At 46.6% G+C, this 22,245-nt stretch overlaps 1 protein-coding gene across 1 annotated transcript in view; it reads right to left on the minus strand.

The window, feature by feature from the left end:
• eys (eyes shut homolog) overlaps positions 1-22,245 on the minus strand; it is a 190,205-nt gene that overhangs the window by 69,130 nt on the left and 98,830 nt on the right. Inside the window, 7 exon segments of the mRNA XM_062464477.1 lie at positions 6,939-7,001; positions 10,139-10,258; positions 12,660-12,784; positions 15,300-15,424; positions 16,817-17,016; positions 17,587-17,665; positions 18,308-18,479. Of these exon segments, the coding sequence (XP_062320461.1) occupies positions 6,939-7,001; positions 10,139-10,258; positions 12,660-12,784; positions 15,300-15,424; positions 16,817-17,016; positions 17,587-17,665; positions 18,308-18,479 (884 nt within the window).

Consider the following 22,245-nt stretch of genomic DNA (forward strand, 5'->3'; position numbering starts at 1 on the left):
GAAGGAAAGCTCTCTGTCCGTGATATACCTGTCTCCTGCACTGCCTCTTCCCATCACCGTTAAATGGGTTCCACGGGAGACTTCAGCAGAGCCTCTGTTCAGGCTGCAGATGTGACTCATCGACCCGCCGCCTGGGAGACCTGTATCAATATTAGTTAGACAGGCAGGCCTGTTAAAGCCTGGTTCCCTTTACGTGGCGCTGGGCCTTCGGGGGCCACTGGCTAACTGGCTAACCCGAGCCCCCCCGCCTCCTCGGGGCACTGCAGGGCCACCTCCAGGGAGGGGACTGGGCCACCTCCAGGGAGGGGACTCGTCACTGAAGACAGGGAGAATTACAGGAGAACAGAGTGGCTGTGATCTGTGAATTAATGAGGATAAATGCAGAGCAGCAACACAGAACTACCTTCCTCTCTCTCCCCCTCCCTCCTTCCATCTCTCTCTCCTCCTCTCTCTCCCCCTCCCTCCTTCCATCTCTCTCTCCTCCTCTCTCTCCCCCTCCCTCCTTCCATCTCTCTCTCCTCCTCTCTCTCCCCCTCCCTCCTTCCATCTCTCTCTCCTCCTCTCTCTCCCCCTCCCTCCTTCCATCTATCTCTTCTCCTCCCTCTCCCCCTCCCTCCTCTCCCCCCTGTTTCCATCCCTCCCTCTCCAATCCTGACAATGGGGTTTGCCAGTGCTGATGATGGAAAATTACCCCTCGGAGACAAAGCCATTCATTAATTTTAAAGCCTTGTTTGGTCTGATGTGGGCTTTGATGCAGTCCCAGCCCAGTGCCAGGAGGTTCTGGCATGCCTCATTAGCAGTGTGCTCCAGCCTCTCTCTCTCTCTCTGGAAGGTCTGCGCATTCCACACTATACTTTATGAGTGTGTGTTTGAGTACACGCGTTGCTATGTGTCAACTGTGAGTGTGTATATATACATGTGAGTGTGTGTGTGTGAGAGAGAGAGAGAGAGAGAGAGAGCGCGAGAGAGAGAGAGAGCGCGAGAGAGAGAGAGAGAGAGAGAGAGAGAGAGAGAGAGAGAGAGAGAGAGAGAGAGAGAGAGAGAGAGAGAGAGAGAGAGAGAGAGAGAGAGAGAGAGAGAGAGAGAGAGAGAGAGAGAGAGAGAGAGAGAGAGGAGAGAGGAGAGGAGAGAGAGAGGGGAGAGGGAGGTTTTACTCACAGAACCTGTCAAGCCTCTACAGTAACTATCCTCTCCGCCGCTCTCCAGTAACTATCCTCTCCGCCGCTCTCCAGTAACTATCCTCTCCGCCGCTCTCCAGTAACTATCCTCTCCGCCGCTCTACAGTAACTATCCTCTCCGCCGCTCTACAGTAACTATCCTCTCCGCCGCTCTACAGTAACTATCCTCTCCGCCGCTCTACAGTAACTATCCTCTCCGCCGCTCTACAGTAACTATCCTCTCCGCCGCTCTACAGTAACTATCCTCTCCGCCGCTCTACAGTAACTATCCTCTCCTCCCCTCTCGGCGAGGAAACGATGTGCACCCTGATCCTTCCTTCTCCATCACAGCAACACATCAGTGTGTTGCTTGCACTTTTCACACATACTCAAATACCACGATTTAGGAGGCTGTGGCGTTGAGTAAGGTCCCATCAAAATCCACACGAGAAACGAACCTCACTGCCCGGCAGCTGGGAAAGCGAGATGAAGTGTTAAGAGCATTAAACATCCACACAAAAACAACTGCTGGTTATTTCTACTAGAAGTCCTTCTAAAATAAAAAAGACCCGGATATTGTATATGCACTATTTCGATGTTGCTTTGGATAAATTAATCAAATGTAATGTTATATTTTGCTTTGCTTATTTATTCTAGCAAAGCGGCCAATACACAAAACATGAATCCGTTTCTGTGGTCTGCAACTATGTAGATTAGGAGAGATATTTCCACAGGGAACATCGTAATGAAGCTTCTGTGTTGTGTTGCTGGTATCTGTGAGCTGGCCGTGGCTGGGGTGAACTCCACGATGAACAAACACGGGTCCCTGGTGTTTCTCAACTGGATGCGTGATTCACACGGATGATTTCACAGCCATGATAAAAAAAAAAAAAGCCATCATCCGCTCGCATGGAAAGAGTGGTGGTTTCTAGTTGTGTTTGATATTTCTCTTCCCCCAACTCCACAGGAATAATTAAACTGACACAGTCTTGCTGGCGCAGAGTGGGGGAACTTTGAGTGCTTTGTGTGTCCCACGGTACAAAGCAACACGAGACACTGGCGGAGGAAGTTACGACATCCCCAGCCAAAAGATGATAAATATGATCAATGAATAATGCTGCAGATAGACTAGAATAGTGTGATGTAATTGATCTGGACTTGATGTCCCTGTTCCACTAACAGGGCTGCATGCGAGTTCTCATCCACTGCCCACTGCGAGTTCTCATCCACTGCCCACTGTATCATCTAGCAGTGGAATGGACTGACTGATTGAACTTGGGCACGGATAAAGTCGTGCCACAAGCTCCTAGCGCTTCACGTTAACGCACAGGGCCCACGGGGGAGCCCGGCAGAACTTCATACCTGCTGAGTGGACCCCCCAGAGGTAGGGAACAGCTTGGATGGTTTGTGTGGAAAGACACAGGCACGACTCGACATCTTTCTACAGATGGATCTAACCCCAAACGAGGATGGGTCACGGCTGTCTGTAAATCATGCGAACACAACGGCAGGGTGATGCCACATCTGATGGGTTCACAGCCAGGGCTGGGGCCGATGTGTGGGTATGAACAGGGGGAAGTGCAGCACGACTACAGGGTGCAGGTCGTGGCTAGGGCTGCACAATTCATTGAATTTTGATCACGATTTTGGCTTGCCCCGATCACATTTGCGTGATCGAGCGATATTTAAAATGCGTCTTTCCGTTCATTGTATCAAATTAGTTTTAGTTTTTTTTTACACAATGGAAAATAGTGCCCTGTTGAAGTTTTGCTACATTTTATTTATTGTTTTATTTATTTAATTGTATTTATTCTTTAAGGAGATGCACTGAATTTTGGTGAATAAGAGGACTATTTTATTTTGATGAACATTTTTGTAAATTAGCAGGAATGTAGCACAATATGGATGTGAAAGCAGTTATAACTAGAGGGTACAATTTCTGGGGAAATTGTAGGGTGTGCTTGCTTGCGTCGGTTGCACAGGGGTCCGTTTTTGACATGAATGACATTTTTACAACTGATATTTCTGTATATTTTATATAAAAATGCATACTTATTATTTATAAAGATTACATAGATTTAAAAGCTTTTTTTTTGCTGCTCATTTACAACTGAAAATACGAGGGAAGTGTACCCACAAATCGTTTACTTGTAATGTAATGTCATAATAAATCCTACAACGAAAATGTATTTGTGAGGAATGTTTATTTTAACGATTGAAAACAGATGCATCATAGACCACTGTAGTATGTGTTGCCCGGGCAACACAGGCTAATGTCATGATGCTAATACTTCAGTGAAATAGTAGACTACTGTTTCCGAAAGTAGATGTACTTCCTTAATAATATCAGCTTATACTGTACATTACACATCACAATTGTGTGTCATATCACAAAGTAAAATGAGTAAATAGTTATCACCCTGGCCTCTTTGCTTGTGGCGTTCCTGCAGCTGCCTTGCAGTAAAGCTATAGTTAGCCTAGCTATCCCCCAAGTTAACAGATGCAAAACGAATGTTCTGCCAAAGGTAGTCACGCGTGTTTTCGTGACGTTAGTGACGTAGTGACGTTATTAACGTCAGTGACTGTGGCTAGCAAATTAGCCACCGTTAGCTTCACTTTTCGCCACAAAAACTTAACTTAAGCCCAAACCATGCAACGGAACGTAAATTCCAATAGAAGCAACGCAATCGCTACCAAGACGAACCTTTTGACACCGCCGTTGTGTATGTAGGCCAAATATTGACTGAGTTTTAGGGGGGCGAAAATAAACAATAAAAATAAATAATAATATATATGTGAGAGAACAAAGGTTGTGCTCTCGCCGAAGGCTTGAGCACACCCAATTAGCCTATGTGACAATAACATTTGTTTTGGTTAAAATCAACAAATAATCGTGATAATTACTTGTGATCTCAATATTGATCAAAATAATCGTGATGATCATGTTGCCCATAATGGTGCAGCCCTAGTGGAGGCTGTGAATGCAGTCCCACTGAGCGTCACATCATATCACAGCCCGTCTGCACGTTTCTCTGGAGTCGTAAAATGCCATCGCTGTTCAAAGAGAGCGGCTCCAAAGAGCATCGGCATCTTAGATGACAAACCGGTTGTGAAAATCCTCATATTTGTACAGATATTCGCACTCTCATACACATAAATAATTCAACACTGCTTTGACCCTCTAAGCGCAGGTCATAGGGTCCTACAGCATCAAAGAGAGATCCTGATTAGTATCAAAGAACCGTCTACTAAGCTCATTAATGTGCTGGTGTATTTTTGGGGCACACAGACAATCAAACTGATCCAGACATCAGCTCTATTCGATTTCTGGTGACCGTGGGTGCGTCGTGGAAGGTTACATAAACACACACCGCACACACACCGCACACACGCACACACACACACATGCACACACACATGCACAGAGAATCACAGACGAGGACAAGGATCTCCATACACAGTCGGGCACAAACTCATAAATATTCATTACTGCGCCGATGACACGCACACAACATTGTGACTCCACAACAAGGGTAAGAAACAGAATAAATCCTACTGGACAAATATCCCAACAAGGAAGCGCAAACTCAGCGTGCATGTAAACACACTAAACACATTCAGAAATAATGCTAATCATTTCATTCGCCCTGCTCGACTAAAACACAGCTATCGGATAGTCCAACATCGGATCCAGTGTTGAAAAAACCCCAACTGAGTTTGTGACAGAGTGTTGTCGAAGTCAAGTGGTGGCTTTGAGCGACGGAGGTCTGCTACTGACACAAGATGGTTTTGGAGCCCGTTTGGCTCCCTCCTTCCGTTTCAACAAGTCCTATTCAGGGTGCACAGCTTTTTCATTATCACACCCCACAGCGGGGGGTAACCAGCCTGGCAGTTCTCTGGAAGTTGTTTCCGGAATGATTTTCCACCTGATGTCAAGCCTGATCTGCAGACTGGTCTCCTCCTGGAGCACACACCAGCAGCTCTCCTCAAGCACTCATCTACACCATGAAGCTATCAGAAAACCATCCGCATCCTCTGTTGGCCCTGCAGGAAATGTCAGTTTAGCTTAAGCGAACTGACCCGGGCGCAGAAGTCATAAGATCTTTTCCATGGCTGATCTAAGAGACCAGAACACGTGTTTTTCACTGGATTAACTGGAGAGTGTAGAGTTCCCTGTAAAATCCAATCTATTTACCTCATTAAAACTCAGACCCCTAAACGTTTTAATCTGACAAACATTCCTAAAGAAGGATTTGACTCTCCAAACCAATGTGCTTATTAGCATTTCAGATTTACATGATCGTTAAATATTGATGAGAGTCTGGGGGTCTTATCCACTGCCTGCCACCACCCTGCCCACACACACACACCACCCTGTCCACACACACACCACCCTGCACACACACACACACCACCCTGCCCACACACACACCACCCTGCACACACACACACTGCACACACACACACCACCCTGCACACACACACACACCACCCTGCACACACACACACCACCCTGCACACACACACACACACCACCCTGCCCACACACACACACCACCCTGCCCACACACACACCACACTGCACACACACACACACCACCCTGCCCACACACACACACCACACTGCACACACACACACACACACACACACACTACCCTGCCCACACACACACACACCACACTGCACACACACTACCCTGCCCACACACACACACACCACCCTGCACACACACACACACACACCCTGGCCACACACACACACACCACCCTGCACACACACACACACACCACCCTGCCCACACACACACCACCCTGCCCACACACACACCACCCTGCACACACACACACACCACCCTGCACACACACACACACACCACCCTGCCCACACACACACCACACTGCACACACCACCCTGCACACACACACACCACCCTGCCCACACACGCACCACACTGCACACACACCACCCTGCCCACACACACACACCACCCTGCCCACACACACACACCACACTGAACACACACACACACACCACCCTGCCCACACACACACACCACCCTGTCCACACACACACCACACTGCACACACACACACACACTACCCTGCCCACACACACACACACACCACCCTGCACACACACACCCTGGCCACACACACACACACACACACCACCCTGCACACACACACACCACCCTGCCCACACACACACACCACCCTGCACACACACAGCTTGCCCACATACACACCACCACCACCACACACACACCATCATACACACACACCACCATCACACACACACACCCTCACACAACCACCACACACACCACCACCACCCCACAGACAACCCCCCCCCCCTTCCCCAACTCAGAACATCCTCATGTATAGCATCGTTTAAGTGCTAACTTCTGTCGAACACTCTCAATCACACGTGTATTGATGATGCCCCAGCCTACACAGTGCACTCCCTCAGTCCTCCCACGGAGCAGGGTGTGTGTGTGTGTGTGTGTGTGTGTGTGTGTGGGGGGGGGTTAGAAGCTGTGGAGCTGTCTGAGGCTCCTTGAGCAGTCTGGAGCTATTTACAGCAGCACCAAGGGCAGTACCATGATTCTACATGGTGACCTAGTTACAGAGATATTCACGAGTTTTTCTGAAACCTATTTAACTCTTATTTATTTGATTATACATAGGTGAGGGCGGGGGGTGGGGTAAACACACACCCGAAAATAACATTTAACTTCTCAAAGGAATTTCGAGTTAGATGCCGTTTTCCGAGGGAATGATTGATATTTTTGGTGTTTTTCACCTGGTGGTTTTTCCTCGTTCGTCATCCCGATCAATATGAGCGGGATGTTCGCTCCTCTTTGGGGAGGCACCAGCTGCCTGGTCGCGGTTCCGTCGCCTAGCGCCTCCGTCGCCTAGCGCCTCCTTTGAGACTGTCAGGGTGTCACACCGAATACTTTCAAGCTCTCATGCGTCTGAATGAGGCTGACTCACAGGCCTATGGACAGTCTCTCAGAGAGAGCGAGTCTTGGAGGAACAATCAGCCCAGCCCACTGCAGCATTCCCCAGCTGGGCAGCTTGATGGATTGGGTCAGGTTGTGGTGATCGATAACCCTCCTGCGCTCTCAGTGGAAACACCTCACTGACTTCCTGGACTGTGAGTTGACAGTTTTTAAGGTTCGACCCCGTTGTGACCCCATCTAAACAATGCATGACGGATGAGACTAGGGGAGAGGTTTTCTGGCGCTGAGGCTGTGAAGAGGTGCTTCTTCAATGCTAAAAACTCACCTCAGAAAAAGAAAACAACAGGATCATTGTCAACCTGCTTCATGAGGTCTTTGGAAAGTAGCGTTTGTGCTCGTAACATCATTCCATTAAGTATTGATCACCAGAACACTACAAACACTAAAAGCATGAAAGGTGCTTGAGAAAGAGGAGTTAAACTCTGAAACCAAGACAGTCGGTTGATCTTTAAGTATATTCAAAAAATGATTTTCCTTTGAGTTTGTAATTTTGTAGTGTGATGGAGGGGATACAGGCAGATGACAAGGCACAGCAACAGCTGCACAACCATCCCGGAGAAACATCGAAAGTTTTCAATTCAGCAAGTTCAGCAACACTTTACAATAACTACACATTATAAAGCATTTAGTGATATTTGATAGTTAATGTATCTTTTATAAACGACAACAATACATTATAATAGGATTACAATGCTATTAATAAACACTGTGTTAAACATGATAAACGTTTTCAAATGATTTGTTTTTGGTTAGTAGGCTCATTCATAATTGTTAATTATAAGTAAAACCTGTACAAAATATTATGAAATCATTACTAGTTTTCATTAAATATAATTTATCATGTCATTTATAAAGTGTTTGATAACTGCAATGCCATACTGTAAATGAGTCGTTTACCATACCTACATTTCAAAATTGTTTTGACACAACAGTAGAATGTATGAGATCATCTAGAAAGCATAAACAAATAGTCAACAACATTTTACAAATGCTTTTAATTAATGTGTGCTTCATGTATTATCCACTGATGAGCTAAAACCTTATGATCGCCAGGCTAATATGCTGTTGCTGCTAAAACAGCCCTGCAGAGGAGCCTGTCTGTCCAGCACAGAGGCTGAATCAGACCTGAATCAGACCTGTCTGTCCAGCATGGACGCTGAATCAGACCTGAATCAGACCTGTCTGTCCAGCACGGACGCTGAATCAGACCTGAATCAGACCTGTCTGTCCAGCACGGACGCTGAATCAGACCTGAATCAGACCTGTCTGTCCAGCACAGAGGCTGAATCAGACCTGAATCAGACCTGTCTGTCCAGCACGGACGCTGAATCAGACCTGTCTGTCCAGCACGGACGCTGAATCAGACCTGTCTGTCCAGCACGGACGCTGAATCAGACCTGTCTGTCCAGCATGGACGCTGAATCAGACCTGAATGACACCTGAATCAGACCTGTCTGTCCAGCACGGACGCTGAATCAGACCTGTCTGTCCAGCACGGACGCTGAATCAGACCTGTCTGTCCAGCACGGACGCTGAATCAGACCTGTCTGTCCAGCACGGACGCTGAATCAGACCTGTCTGTCCAGCAAGGACGCTGAATCAGACATGTCTGTCCAGCACAAACGCTGAATCAGACCTGAATCAGAATTTTCTTTTCTAAATTGGCTGTAATAAAAAATATAATAATTAACAAATATATATAGCAATATATACAAGCTACGTAAGGTATTTATGATGTATTCAGTTAGCTAATTTCTCAATGTTTTTATTTACAGTGTACACGTTTTAGTTAGTTACATATTTCCTCCTGTAGCTGCTTTCTTGAAATGGCCGTAAGAAATATAAAATAATTATTATGTTTTTACTATACCTGGCCTTGTGTCTGTTTCCTATGTGATGTTGGATGTGAGATGCATCTGGCAAATACATAATGTCTAGTAATGCAGGCCCTTTTAGTACGCGTTTAGTACGGCATGGATGGTTCTCACTTCAGATTAGGTCACACAAAGGTGTCCACTAACAATGAGTAAATACTGAACTACAAGCGTTAGTAATCATTAGTTATAATTGTTTATATTATTAATATTAAATAAATCACACATTTATTAAAACAATATGTTATGTTATAATATGTTGTTAATCATTTACTTTTACACTTTTCAAAAGGCATATATATATATCTATTGATATTTACTATTGACTTCTAAATTATGTCATGTAGCGTTTCCAAAGTCTTTCCTTCTGGTAACTATTAAAATACCTCATGTAGGTAAACAAGTCATCTATAAAGACAATGCAGTAATCAAACACCTTTTAAATAGATATAAACATTTGTGTTACATTGCTATGAATAAACACTGTTTAATAAACAGTGTTTATTCATAGCAATGTAATGACATATTTTTTAAACATTATGAGTAAACTATTTTCATATATGTTGTAAATGCTTTACAGTGTTTAGATATTATCCTAGCTTATTGCTAGGTTTGTTTTACGACCTCAGCCTCAGAATATATAGCAGCTTGCTCAACTCATAACAGTGGTGACAGAGCCTCTGCCTGCCTGACTAACTGTCAGCAACTGTGAGTGAAGATGACCAGATCTACCCACAGTGCTGCTGTTTCTCCTGTCTACTCCCACACACATGCACGTCCTCTCCTCTGTGTAGGTACGCTGGCAACCACGGCGTCGAGAACGCAACACCTAGCCTCATCACGTGTGCATTAGCGACCCGTTTTAGAATGCGACCTATAACCCAAAGGTCACAGGAGATGACACGCGTGTCCTGGTTCCGAGGCTGGCGTGGCGCTGTGTACGCAGCTGTCATGTGACCCTGCAGTCAGGCTGGACCCCCTCCCTCCATCCCGCCTGCTCACCTGGTGGGGGGGCTCCCTCCGCGCTGGGCAGGGGGGGCGGCGTAGGGGTGTAGCCCCAGGGAGGAGGGGTGAGGTCTGGGGTCAAGGGGACATCTGGCACCCTGGGGAAACACCTGGCCTGGTTGATCCCGTCCACACAGCTGAAGCCCTCTGGACACGGATCCAGCAGGCAGTCGTCGTAGTTGTGCTCACAGTTCCTCCCCTGGATCACGCCAGACAAACACAGGACATATATACAGTTAGGTCCATAAATATTTGGACATTGACACCATTTTCATCATTTTGGCTCTGTATACCACCACAATGGATTTGAAATGAAACAATCAAGATGTGCTTTAAGTGCAGACTTTCAGCTTTAATTTCAGGTTATTTACATCCAAATCAGGTGAACGGTGTAGGAATTACAACACATTTTATATGTGCCCCCCCCTTTTTAAGGGACCAAAAATAATTGGACAAACTAACATAATCATAAATCTAATTGTCACTTTTAATACTTGGTTGCAAATCCTTTGCAGTCAATGACAGCCTGAAGTCTGGAACCCATAGACATCACCAGAAACTGGGTTTCGTCCCTGGTGATGCTCTGCCAGGCCTCTACTGCAACTGTCTTCAGTTCCTGCCTGTTCTTGGGGCATTTTCCCTTCAGTTTTGTCTTTAGCAAGTGAAATGCATGCTCAATTGGATTTAAGTCAGGTGATTGACTTGGCCATTGCAGAAAATTCCACTTCTTTGCCTTAAAAAACTCTTTGGTTGCTTTTGTAGTATGCTTCGGGTCATTGTCCATCTGCACTGTGAAGCGCCGTCCTATGAGTTCTGAAGCATTTGGCTGAATCTGAGCAGATAATATTGCCAGAAACACTTCAGAATTCATCCTACTGCTTTTGTCAGCAGTCACGTCATCGATAAATACAAGGGAACCAGTTCCATTGGCAGCCATACATGCCCACGCCATAACACTACCTCCACCATGCTTCACTGATGAGGTGGTATGCTTTGGATCATGAGCAGTTCCTTCCCTTCTCCATACTCTTCTCTTCCCATCATTCTGGTACAAGTTGATCTTGGTCTCATCTGTCCATAGGATGTTGTTCCAGAACTGTACAGGGTCTTTTAGATGTTTTTTGGCAAACTCTAATCTGGTCTTCCTGTTTTTGAGACTCACCAATGGTTTACATCTTGTGGTGAACCCTCTGTATTTACTCTGGTGAAGTCTTCTCTTAATTTTTTACTTTGACACAGATACGCCTACCTCCTGGCGAGTGTTCTTGATCTGGCCAACTGTTGTGAAGGGGTTTTTCTTCACCAGGGAAAGAATTCTTCTGTCATCCACCACAGTTGTTTTCCGTGGTCTTCCGGGTCTTTTGGTGTTGCTGAGCTCACCAGTGCGTTCTTTCTTTTTAAGAATGTACCAAACAGTTGATTGAGCCACACCTAATGTTTTTGCTATCTCTCTGATAGGTTTGTTTTGATTTTTCAGCCTAACGATGGCTTGCTTCACTGATGGTGACAGCTCTTTGGACTTCATATTGAGAGTTGACAGCAACAGATTCCAAACACAAATACCATACTTGAAATGAACTCTAGACCTTTTATCTGCTCCTTGTCAATGAAATAACGAACTCCCATGAGGGAATAACATACACCTGGCCATGGAACAGCTGAGCAGCCAATTGTCCAATTACTTTTGGTCCCTTAAAAAAGGGGGGGCCACATATAAAATGTATTGTAATTCCTACACCGTTCACCTGATTTGGATGTAAATACCCTGAAATTAAAGCTGAAAGTCTGCACTTAAAGCACATCTTGATTGTTTCATTTCAAATCCATTGTGGTGGTATACAGAGCCAAAATGATGAAAAATGTGTCAATGTCCAAATATTTATGGACCTAACTGTATGTTCCATGCAGCTGTAGAGGCACCATTGTGAAACAGTTCCTTAGCCTCGCACATGATGCATATTTATTAATCAGTGTATTTCAATGTGTTGATTACTGGAGAGGCCCACGCGGCAGAAATAGCATCGATATGCATCATTACTGATTTGAATTGAGGTTTCATTTGGAACGCTGAGTCCCAGTCCTTGTTTCAATAGACTTGATGATGTGTATCTGCGGAGGCCTGTGGGACAAGGAGAGAGCGAGGACTGGCGAAGACGTGCGCGCCCGCCCCCCTGTCTCCCAGGCCACCTTAATAAGGGTGCAAATGAACAGTGCTTAAAGCAGCAGGGGCCATCATCATCAAGCGTTCCACTCGTACCCACGTCGACGCCGGCCGGCCACTAAAGAGGCTCTCGCCGATCCCAGCGCAGACACCCAGGGTAAATAAGAGGCCATTAAGTTACCGGAGAAAAACGGGAGAGATGAGAAGACGAGAGTTGACAGGAAGCTCAGATCAGCATGGGGGGAGAAGAGCGAGACGGGGATGAAAGGGCGGAAGGAGGAGGACGAGGCACGAGAGATGAGGAGTAAAAGATGTCAAAGAAAAAGAGTACAAGAGAAAAAGAAAGAAGGGGAAAGGGAGCAGGAAGAAGGGAGGGAGGCAGCGCGGCAGGGAAAGCGAGGACGCGGCGCGTGATGAAGGAAGAGGCGGCGATCCTCACCACATATCCAGGCCGACAGAAACAGGTGAAGCCGGCTCCAGGCTGGTTCTGCAGGCACAGCCCCTGGATGCACGGCCGGGGAAGGCACTCGTTAATGTCATCCTGGCAGCGAAGGCCTGTCCAACCTGCCAGCAACACAAGCCCACAAAGCACACGGCAGTGAGCCCCGGTTCTCCCACCTCAAACCTCTGAAGTGAATATCAATCAACTCCCCCCCCCCTTCCAGTGGCGCGCACGCGCACATTGATTTGCTCGCGTTTGTGGCAAGCTCTCTTTTTCTCACGCGCCCGCAGAGAGAGACAAGAAAAGGGTGGCACTAAAAAAGCCTTAGACGCCACACATTCATTTTAATGAGCCTCCATATTGAGGTCTCTCTCAGATAGGGTGAGCGCGTAAACGACTCCCAGCGGAGGCGTGGGTGTATGCAGCTCTGAGGCAGAGCCTTCACACAGACATACGCTAACCTTGCACAGCTCCAGGTGCCCTCCTCCAATCACGGTCTCCACTGGACCGGAGGGGCTACAAGCAGCTGATTGGCCCGTCTGTGTGTGTGTCGATGCTCTACATTCGGTGTTCCTGACCAACCGGACTGTTTCGAGGGATTGCAGTGTTGTAGGGAGCCTTGTCGTCAATATTTGGGTTCCTGTGTAATGTATGTGACCTGCATTGTTGTTGACTCAGTATGGATTCCTGAACCCCGTTCAGAACACAATAATCCATTGTTTGGGTGTGTTTCTTTAAACGTCTTCTCTTTACAAATGCATGCAGCATGAACAATTCAATTCTCTGACACAAACGTGACTATGGAGTAGGAGTAGTGCAGTGATTTTCAACCACTGTGCCTGCCGTGAGAGATCGTCAGGTGTGCCTGCCGTGAGAGATCGTCAGGTGTGCCGTGAGAAATTCTCCAATTTCATTTAATTTGAGCCAGTCTTAAAAAAAAAAAAAAAAAACATTTATTAATGATTATCTGCAAATAATATGCCATTGTCGAGTGTCTGTAATATAGTGACTGGCAGAGTAGTGTAATATTCGTCCGGTGGCAGCAGGTAGCTAGCTAATTGCCTTGTTCCTTCTTAGAGACAAGACAATTAATGACGCATGTGACATGTGGTGATGGAGAAGTTTTTAAAAAGGAAGAAAGCAAACACACAGCAGAAGTGTAGTAGTTAGGTAGCTCTGCAATTTACCGGGGCTATGTGATGGAGCTAAATCAGGGCCAAATGTTTTGTTAATTCGAAAAAAAATCTATAGTTGAAAAACTAAAGTTTGACATTGAAAATGTACATTTTGGTCTCCAATGTAGAGAAGGATCAATGTTGGGATGCTGTTGGGGCGGCTGTTGGAATAACACGTTTCCTAAATATAGCCTATGCCATGTTTATGTACCATGTCAGTGAAAAAGGAAAGCTCGAGTAGCTGAAAGGCTTGGTGACCGGCGCGGAGAAATGCGCATCTTGTGTGAACAGCCTTGAGCCATTCACAGCCGATCGTGACGTGTCTGGGCACGTCCAGGAACTTCGCAGCCATTGTGTCCCAGGCGATAGGCTGTCACTCATAATTCCTGCCTCTGAGTTGAAGCCACGCCCCCTACTCAAAATCTGGGCCAAAAGTCTGAAACTGAAAAATATATATCTGAAACCAAAAAAAAAAGATTTGAAGCCGTAAAAAAACAATGTTTTGAATCTGAAAACATGAAATGTGAAACTATGTGAAAATATAAAGTGAAAAATGAAAATGAAAAATGTGTTCAAAATAATTCCAGAATTTAATCGAAATGTTATGGAATACATGGTTTTATTTTTCAAGTTTTAGACCAAAAATGTCAATGTCAAGATTTAGTTTTTCAACTATAGATTTATAATAAAAATTATAATAATAAATATATATATGAGACAGAACAATGGTTGTGCTCGCAAAAGGCTTGAGCACACCCAATTATATATACTGTATTAGGATTCAGTGTCATTTTGTAACATATTTGGTCGGTGGTGTGCCGCAAGAGTTTTCCAAAGTAAAAAATGTGCCATGGCTCAAAAAAGGTTGATAATCACTGGAGTAGTGTGCTGTGTACATACAGGATGTCCTCAACCTCTTTAGACCTTCTGAAACTAACTCTGTGGAGGTCCATCTGAACCCTCACCTGGGGCCTGTCTCGTAAAGCCAGCTTTCAGTTACTTTCCCAGGCATAAGCGTGTCTTATTCGCTAAACTTGCTTTATGGAACAGGCCCCTGGTCTTCCAGCGTGGACTGCTCCTGGTCTCACCTGGTCTGCCAGCGTGGACTGCTCCTGGTCTCACCTGGTCTGCCAGCGTGGACTGCTCCTGGTCTCACCTGGTCTGCCAGCGTGGACTGCTCCTGGTCTCACCTGGTCTGCCAGCGTGGACTGCTCCTGGTCTCACCTGGTCTGCCAGCGTGGACTGCTCCTGGTCTCACCTGGTCTGCCAGCGTGGACTGCTCCTGGTCTCACCTGGTCTGCCAGCGTGGACTGCTCCTGGTCTCACCTGGTCTGCCAGCGTGGACTGCTCCTGGTCTCACCTGGTCTGCCAGCGTGGACTGCTCCTGGTCTCACCTGGTCTGCCAGCGTGGACTGCTCCTGGTCTCACCTGGTCTGCCAGCGTGGACTGCTCCTGGTCTCACCTGGTCTGCAGTGGCAGAGGTATCCATCCAGCAGGTCCTGGCAGATGGCTCCGTTCAGGCAGGGGTCAGAGCAGCACTCCTGGATGTTCACCTCACAGAAGTCCCCCATGTAGCCTGCTGGACAGCTGGACACCAGGCACAGGAACAGTTGTAACTGCTACACTCTCTCCAGACGTAACATGCATTGTGTTTGGTACATCTATGTTCAGGAGTCTTGTTTAGATCTACCATAGGCTCATATAGATAGAGCTGTGGATGGTTAACTTATGAGCTAACTAACTATCTGACTGGCCGACTAAAGAAATAAATAACTGGTAACCTTTTGACTAAGTAACAAACTAACTCATTCACTAACTATCTGACTAAGTATCTAACTAACAAATTAACTAACTCATTACTTACCTAACCCTAAATAACTAACTTATTGATTAGATGACTAAGTAACTAGCTACCTCTCTGAGTGACTGAATAACTGATATCCATCACCTCCTCCCTCAGCCCACTGCTCTGTTGTGACAAATAAACGCCTCAGAGATAGTTTAAAGATTAAATATCTGAAGCTCGTCATTTTCATCATTTCCTTAAATAAACTGTTATTAACAAGCACTTAAATTCCACAGTCCATGTCTAAATGTGATGATTGTATAGAAGCCCCGGAGGCAATTTGCTTACCCCTGGAGTCAATAAAACACAGCAAATTATTTCACATTCATCCGCAAAACCCCAACACTGCGATCGGGTCAATGATGCATGCTTATTCGATATTTACAGACTAGAATATCAAGACACACACACACACACACACACACAGACAGAGCAGTGCACTCGGCAAGAGCAGATGCTGCAGGAAGGCATCCAGCAGTCCTACGACTCTATCAAGAAGCACAGTTGGAGCACAGACACCAGCGCACGCCTCGTCCCCGGTGCACCCAGACCCGCAGTCTGCCTCACGCCGCCGCCTCGGAGGCGCAGCATATGCGTCTGAGATGAGACGGTCCAATTACGGGTGGGTCTTTAGAGGACACGCTGTAATCCACACAGCGCCTGCAGCCGTGAGCTCTGCTGCCGAGGCGTCCTCCAGCACCGTGAAGAGGTGGCCGCCAGCGATGATGAACACTCACAGGCCACCTGATAGTGTACCCCAGCCTCTAACCTGCCACGCTGTCAACAGGGCCCAGCATGCCTGCGCATTGATTAGGGGCTTAGACCGAAGGGTTGACGAGAAAAACAAACAGTATCATCTCTTATTTATTGAACGCTGGCAGTCGGCTGGATCAGTGTACTCTGGGTTGAATAAGCGAGATGTGTGGAGCTGATTATTGGGTGACCTTAGGTGCAGGTCGGGGGAGAGCTTTGGATCCCAGAGGGTCATTGGCCTGTTGGGTGTCTGCCCACACGCCTAAGCCTGCTGCTTTGAGTTGGGAACCGACTTAGACGTCCCTGAATCTTCCTTCCCTCCATCCACTCGCGGGTGTGTGTGTGTGTTGATGGAAACACAGGAAGTGGGACTCACTGACCTGCAGGTGAAGTTGGAGCCCTCTCCGTCGACACAGGTGGCGCCGTTGAAACATGGCGAGGCGTCGCCGGGCGCCTCCACGCAGACGTCCACGTCCTCCTCGCAGCGCCTCCCCCGGTAGCCGTCCAGGCAGAAGCAGGCGTACTTGTCCAGCAGGTCGACACAGGAGCCCCCGTGGAGACACGGGCCGGAGCCACACTCCTGTGGACGCACAGCGGAAGCAGCTCAGCGCGGGCGGACAGCGCCGGGTCAGGCCGGCTACACGGACCCGAGGCCGTGGGATGAACGTGAAGATGTGTTTGGCTTGGGTGAACTTCTGGTGAACTCCTGAGAGAAATCGGTAATTGGCTGTCGGACCGAGCGGAGCAGGGTGGGGAATAAACAGCGGTGTCTGAATGAGGATGAATTAGTGAGCTGACTTTATAAGAAAGATCTGCTTATTCATTCCATAAAAGCCTCCAGGATGTTCTGGACCTTATCTCTGGGGTCTGGACTCAGGCTGCACTGGGTTTTCAATCGATTCGGGATTAGGATAAGCTATTTTGTTTTCATCAGGCATTTGTACCATGCTTACGTGATCCTGGTAGTTCAATGGACTTATCTTGTAGAATAATCAATGTAGCTTTTGAATGGAATACCACACAGAGAAGGCACATTTTTTTTTTTTTATAATCCCAAACGTTTTGTCCTCCGCAGAGCCTATGCGTGAGGACGGCTTGGGATGTCGTCCAGAAAGACCGCTCTGGCTGTAGAGCTGTTGTGGGAACTCACGTCCACGTCGGTGTCACATCTGGGCCCGGCCCAGCCCGGCTCACACTCACAGACGTAGGAACCCACGCCGTCACGGCAACTAGCAGCCCGGGCACAAACAACATGGTTTCATTAGCAGCACAAGCACAAACAACATGGTTTCAGTCCAATGACACATCTGTGTTTAAAATTTACTTCTCAATCCATCCATGTGATGTCAACATCGATCTGAAATATATAAATAAACTATATATATATAGTTATTATATATATAGTTATTATATATTATAAAAGCACCCAGAAAATTACTCTATTAAATCACACAATTTTGAGTGCTACTGTACAGAGAGAGTGTAATAACAGGTAGCAATCATTTCTCTTTCATGCTCCTTTAACTAGCAGTAATAGAGAGAGTGCTGGCATGTTCAGTCATGAACTCCACATTACAGCTACTTAAAGCAGCCAGAGGGAGATGGCAGATGCCGGCTAAGTGAATCGAACAATTATAGAGCATTACCATGTGTCTAGGACATGGGACTGCAGGGTGCGGGGGGGGGCTTACCTCCCATGCAGGCAAGGCCTGGACACACAGTCTTACCTCCCATGCAGGCAAGGCCTGGACACACAGTCTTACCTCCCATGCAGGCAAGGCCTGGACACACAGTCTTACCTCCCATGCAGGCAAGGCCTGGACACACAGTCTTACCTCCCATGCAGGCAAGGCCTGGACACACAGTCTTACCTCCCATGCAGGCAAGGCCTGGACACACAGTCGTCCATGTCGGTCTCACAGTGCGGACCCAGGAATCCGTCTGGGCAGACGCAGTGGTAGAGGCCCGGCTCGTCCACGCAGCGGGCGCCGTTCTGACACGGCGCGGACGCACACTCGTCCACGTCGCGCTCGCACCACCTTCCTGGAGGGGAACGCGGGGGGGAAAGACGCGCAGGTGAAACGGGCGGTAAGCTTACAGCTGGGATCGCGACGCAGCCTAGGACATCTCATGACGCTGCAAAAGGTAATACGAGTGGAAAAAGTCCAATCCACAACACACGGTTCGAAAACACACAGTTATCAACCCAGGATGGTGACGCCTTTACTTCAAGTGGGAAAAGTGATCCTAACCCAAAGATTGATCCTAATAAACAGTAATCTGCTCACTTACAGCTCTGTAATACTTACTGGCAGGGTAATATACTTAATAATAATACTTACTTACTTGTAGAGACATCCGGACGTTATGAATGACCTCTCAACTATGTGCTGACTACAGGATGCAGAGCATTGTGCTGAATTCACTGAAGCAGCCCGCCAGGGAATAATGTTTGAGGCTGCTGCTGCACAAAACATCTTTCATAACATCCATATAATCTAATCCTAATTGCAACCACGGGTTCTTCAAATCTCCCTCCATTATCGCCGTCAAGGTAAGGCGTCATATAGATCAGCAGTGCGTCTCAAGGTTTTAACATTCCATTTGTATGAATGGACGGAACTGTATCGTGTCGTTTTGTAACTCATGACAGGATGTATAAAAGCAAATAAGTGCCAATGGGAAGAACCAGAATAGCAGAACAAGAACAAATTACAATTAAACAACATGAACCTCGCAAGTGCTCGAGTGTACCTGGAGGAAAGCAAGCAACAACAATATAATTATTTCTGACGTTTCTGAGGCTACGCCTTTATCAAAAGGAAATCATACACTAACCATGCAAACAGTGCTTTGTACATTGTTGAAATGTCCTCAACCCTAACCCGTCAGATTACTAACCCCAACCCATCAGATTACCAACCCTAACCCAGCAGATTACTAACCCCAACCCTAACCCAGCAGATTACTAACCCCAGTGGTTCTCAATCCAGGTTCATGCCCCCTATGCCCTGCACATTTGAGATGTTTCCCTGCCCCAACTCACCAGACTCAACATGAACGGGTTGTTGACAGGCTTCTGCCGAGCTTGATGATGACCCGTTCATTTGAATCAGGTGTGTTGGAGCAGGGAAATCTGAAACGTGCAGGGTAGGGGGGCACAAGGACCAGGATTGAGAACCACTGACTAACCCTGACCCAGCAGATCCCCCACAGACCCTATGAACGATGGGCCAGATGTGTAGGCTGCCCCTTCATGAAGGTCAGGTTCACTGGCTCCACGTCATCTCCGTTAAAGCATGAGCCGATTACTTAGCAAAAGGTTCAAATACGGTACACAACAATAAAGCGAGCAATTGGCATGTAGTCATCCCATGTTCTGCTCATGGCGTCCACACCCCCAGCCAGCAGTGGTTCCTCCCATCCTGACCACGTTCAGAGGTAATTAACTCATTTCTGATATGATGTTTCTATTTCAACACCACAAGGTCTGGACAGAATACAAAGACATGACACAACTGTGTCGTACATGCAAAGACATTCATCAGACCTTTTTTCTGAACACTAGGCAACTTTGGCCAAATACTAATACCAGGAATAGTTCCAGTAGTTATTTGGTTATGGTGGCTCAGTATTACAGAACAAGAAGGTTCCTTCTCAGCATGAGTTGTTTAATTCATGCCATAGGTGAAACTTGCAGTAAAGTGCATTAAATCAGCATCCTTGCCAATTTTAATCTGTAATAAGATTACTGTTCACAAAGTCCTCGTCTCTTTTGGAAAACCTAAGAGATAAATAATGCATATTGACATCTGGCTCTGCCAAGAGATGAAGAGCAGAGCAGGAGAGGGATTAGAAAGCTGTTAGGTCTAATCCCAAACGTTAACCTTCTTAGAGGAACTGAAGCAAAACCCTCTGAGAAAGTGAGAGAAATTAAATAATAATCTTACCGTTTTCTATATCCCCAATTACCTCTCACAGCTTGAACCTTTTTATGGGGGGGTGGGGGGGAGGAGATCCAAAAACTATGATCAGATTTCATTCTTTTGTGCAGAGCAGAGGAGAGAAAGAGGACTAACTGTCGGCCAAGAGGATATTACTGTACTTGTGCTGGGCGATGATGACAGACTGTGGTGATTCACAGATGCAGGTTTAATAACACTGTTCTTTTAGCTTGGTAGAGATCCTATTATTTCCTAACTCTCTGAAGCTATGCAGGGTCTAATGACCCTGATATACCCCTTCCATTATCCTCAGTTTAGTGTTTTCAGTTTAGTGTAGAAGGGCTTGTCACGCCTAATTTGTGTATTTACATTGAGATTTTACATTTGATTCATTTAGCGGATGCTTTTATGCAAAGCGACGTGTGTGCATGAATCAAATTTGGTCTATGTGTTAATGACATTGCCAAGACAAAACCTAATAAGGCCGCCCAGCCGAATAAGAGCCTTAATTCAGTCCATGAGTGAAAAGTTTTTCAAAGACTTGGACACTTACCATTTATTTGAAACCAAAACAATTTCAGACACTCTGGATGAAGCCTGAGGATATTTGTATTCAGATTGAACGAGAGCCACCGGCTATAATACCTGAACACTTCATTTTCCAGGCTACATGGGCAGAGGAAATGAATGTTGGCATTCCATACGCCGCGGCCCCCAGGCCCTCTGATGGATGAAACAAGTTTTATGAGAATGAATTTGATAATAGCATCAAAGTGACACAATGAGTTACAGGATTCCAGTGGCAGAGCAGATGACACATCATAGCAGCTGCAAAGAAAAACACATTTTCAATTTATAAAATCATTATGTGGTAGATCAGTCCCAGGCAGTCTATCTAGCGCCAGACCAGAGCATAGTCACTTCTGTTACACTCCCTCGCTCTCTCTCCTTTAATGTGTCTTCACGCACCCCTTATTTTTTATCTTGCTTATTTCTTTACTCGCTTCCCCCCCACCCCTTTATTTCTTTCTCTGTTTCTTTCTGTATTTCTTTTTCATTCATTCTCTCTCTCTCCCCCCCCCCTCCATCTGTTCCCTTTCCGAGTTGCAACACCGCCCCGCGTCTTATTAAGGCAAATATTTTGTGTGAGCTCAGGCTGGTTGAACCAATCCAGAATACATCCTCCGCAGGGGCCCTCGGGGGACCCCCAGGGGCCCAGAGATGGGCTGGGAGCAGAGGAGAAAGTAATGACTTGTGCTATGCTGAGGCCTAATAATAAAAACAGCTTCTGTGGGAATTGGGCCATGCATGTCAGCGTCTTCCCTCCAGAGTGTCAGTCCCTCTGAGACTTCTCCCCCTCCTCTCCCTTTTCTCGACGGGGAGAGGATAAATTGATGATACAGTGGGGAAGACAAATGAAATTAATCTTCCCGCTACCTGACAAGAATCGGGATTCGATGGTCTGACCCACGGACAATAAGACAGAAAAACTGAGAGAGAGCGTGAGAGAGAACAAGAGAGAGAGAATAAGAGAGAAAGAGAGAGAGAGTGAATGAGGGAGAGAGAGAGTCGATATTGGCATTTTGTGCAAAGGAGAGAGGAGTAATGGCCAGCAGTAAAACAACACCAGATAGGTGAGAGTGAAGACCTCAGAGAAATACAGGTCTTGGAGGAAAACGGGGAGAGATTGGAGCAGATCAAAATGGGACGCTGAATTTGCTCCTCAGGGTGAGTATGACTGGGTCATGTGGAGGTAATTATACAGGCAGCTGTTGTGACGCCAAACAAATGGAGACAAGGAACCAGAGCAACAGGTGCTGTGGAGGCAGGTGAGTCAGACACTCAGGACAAGCTTTAGCCTCTCA

The sequence above is a fragment of the Osmerus eperlanus genome, chromosome 6, assembly GCF_963692335.1.
Source record: "Osmerus eperlanus chromosome 6, fOsmEpe2.1, whole genome shotgun sequence".
Taxonomy (NCBI): Eukaryota; Metazoa; Chordata; class Actinopteri; order Osmeriformes; family Osmeridae; genus Osmerus; species Osmerus eperlanus.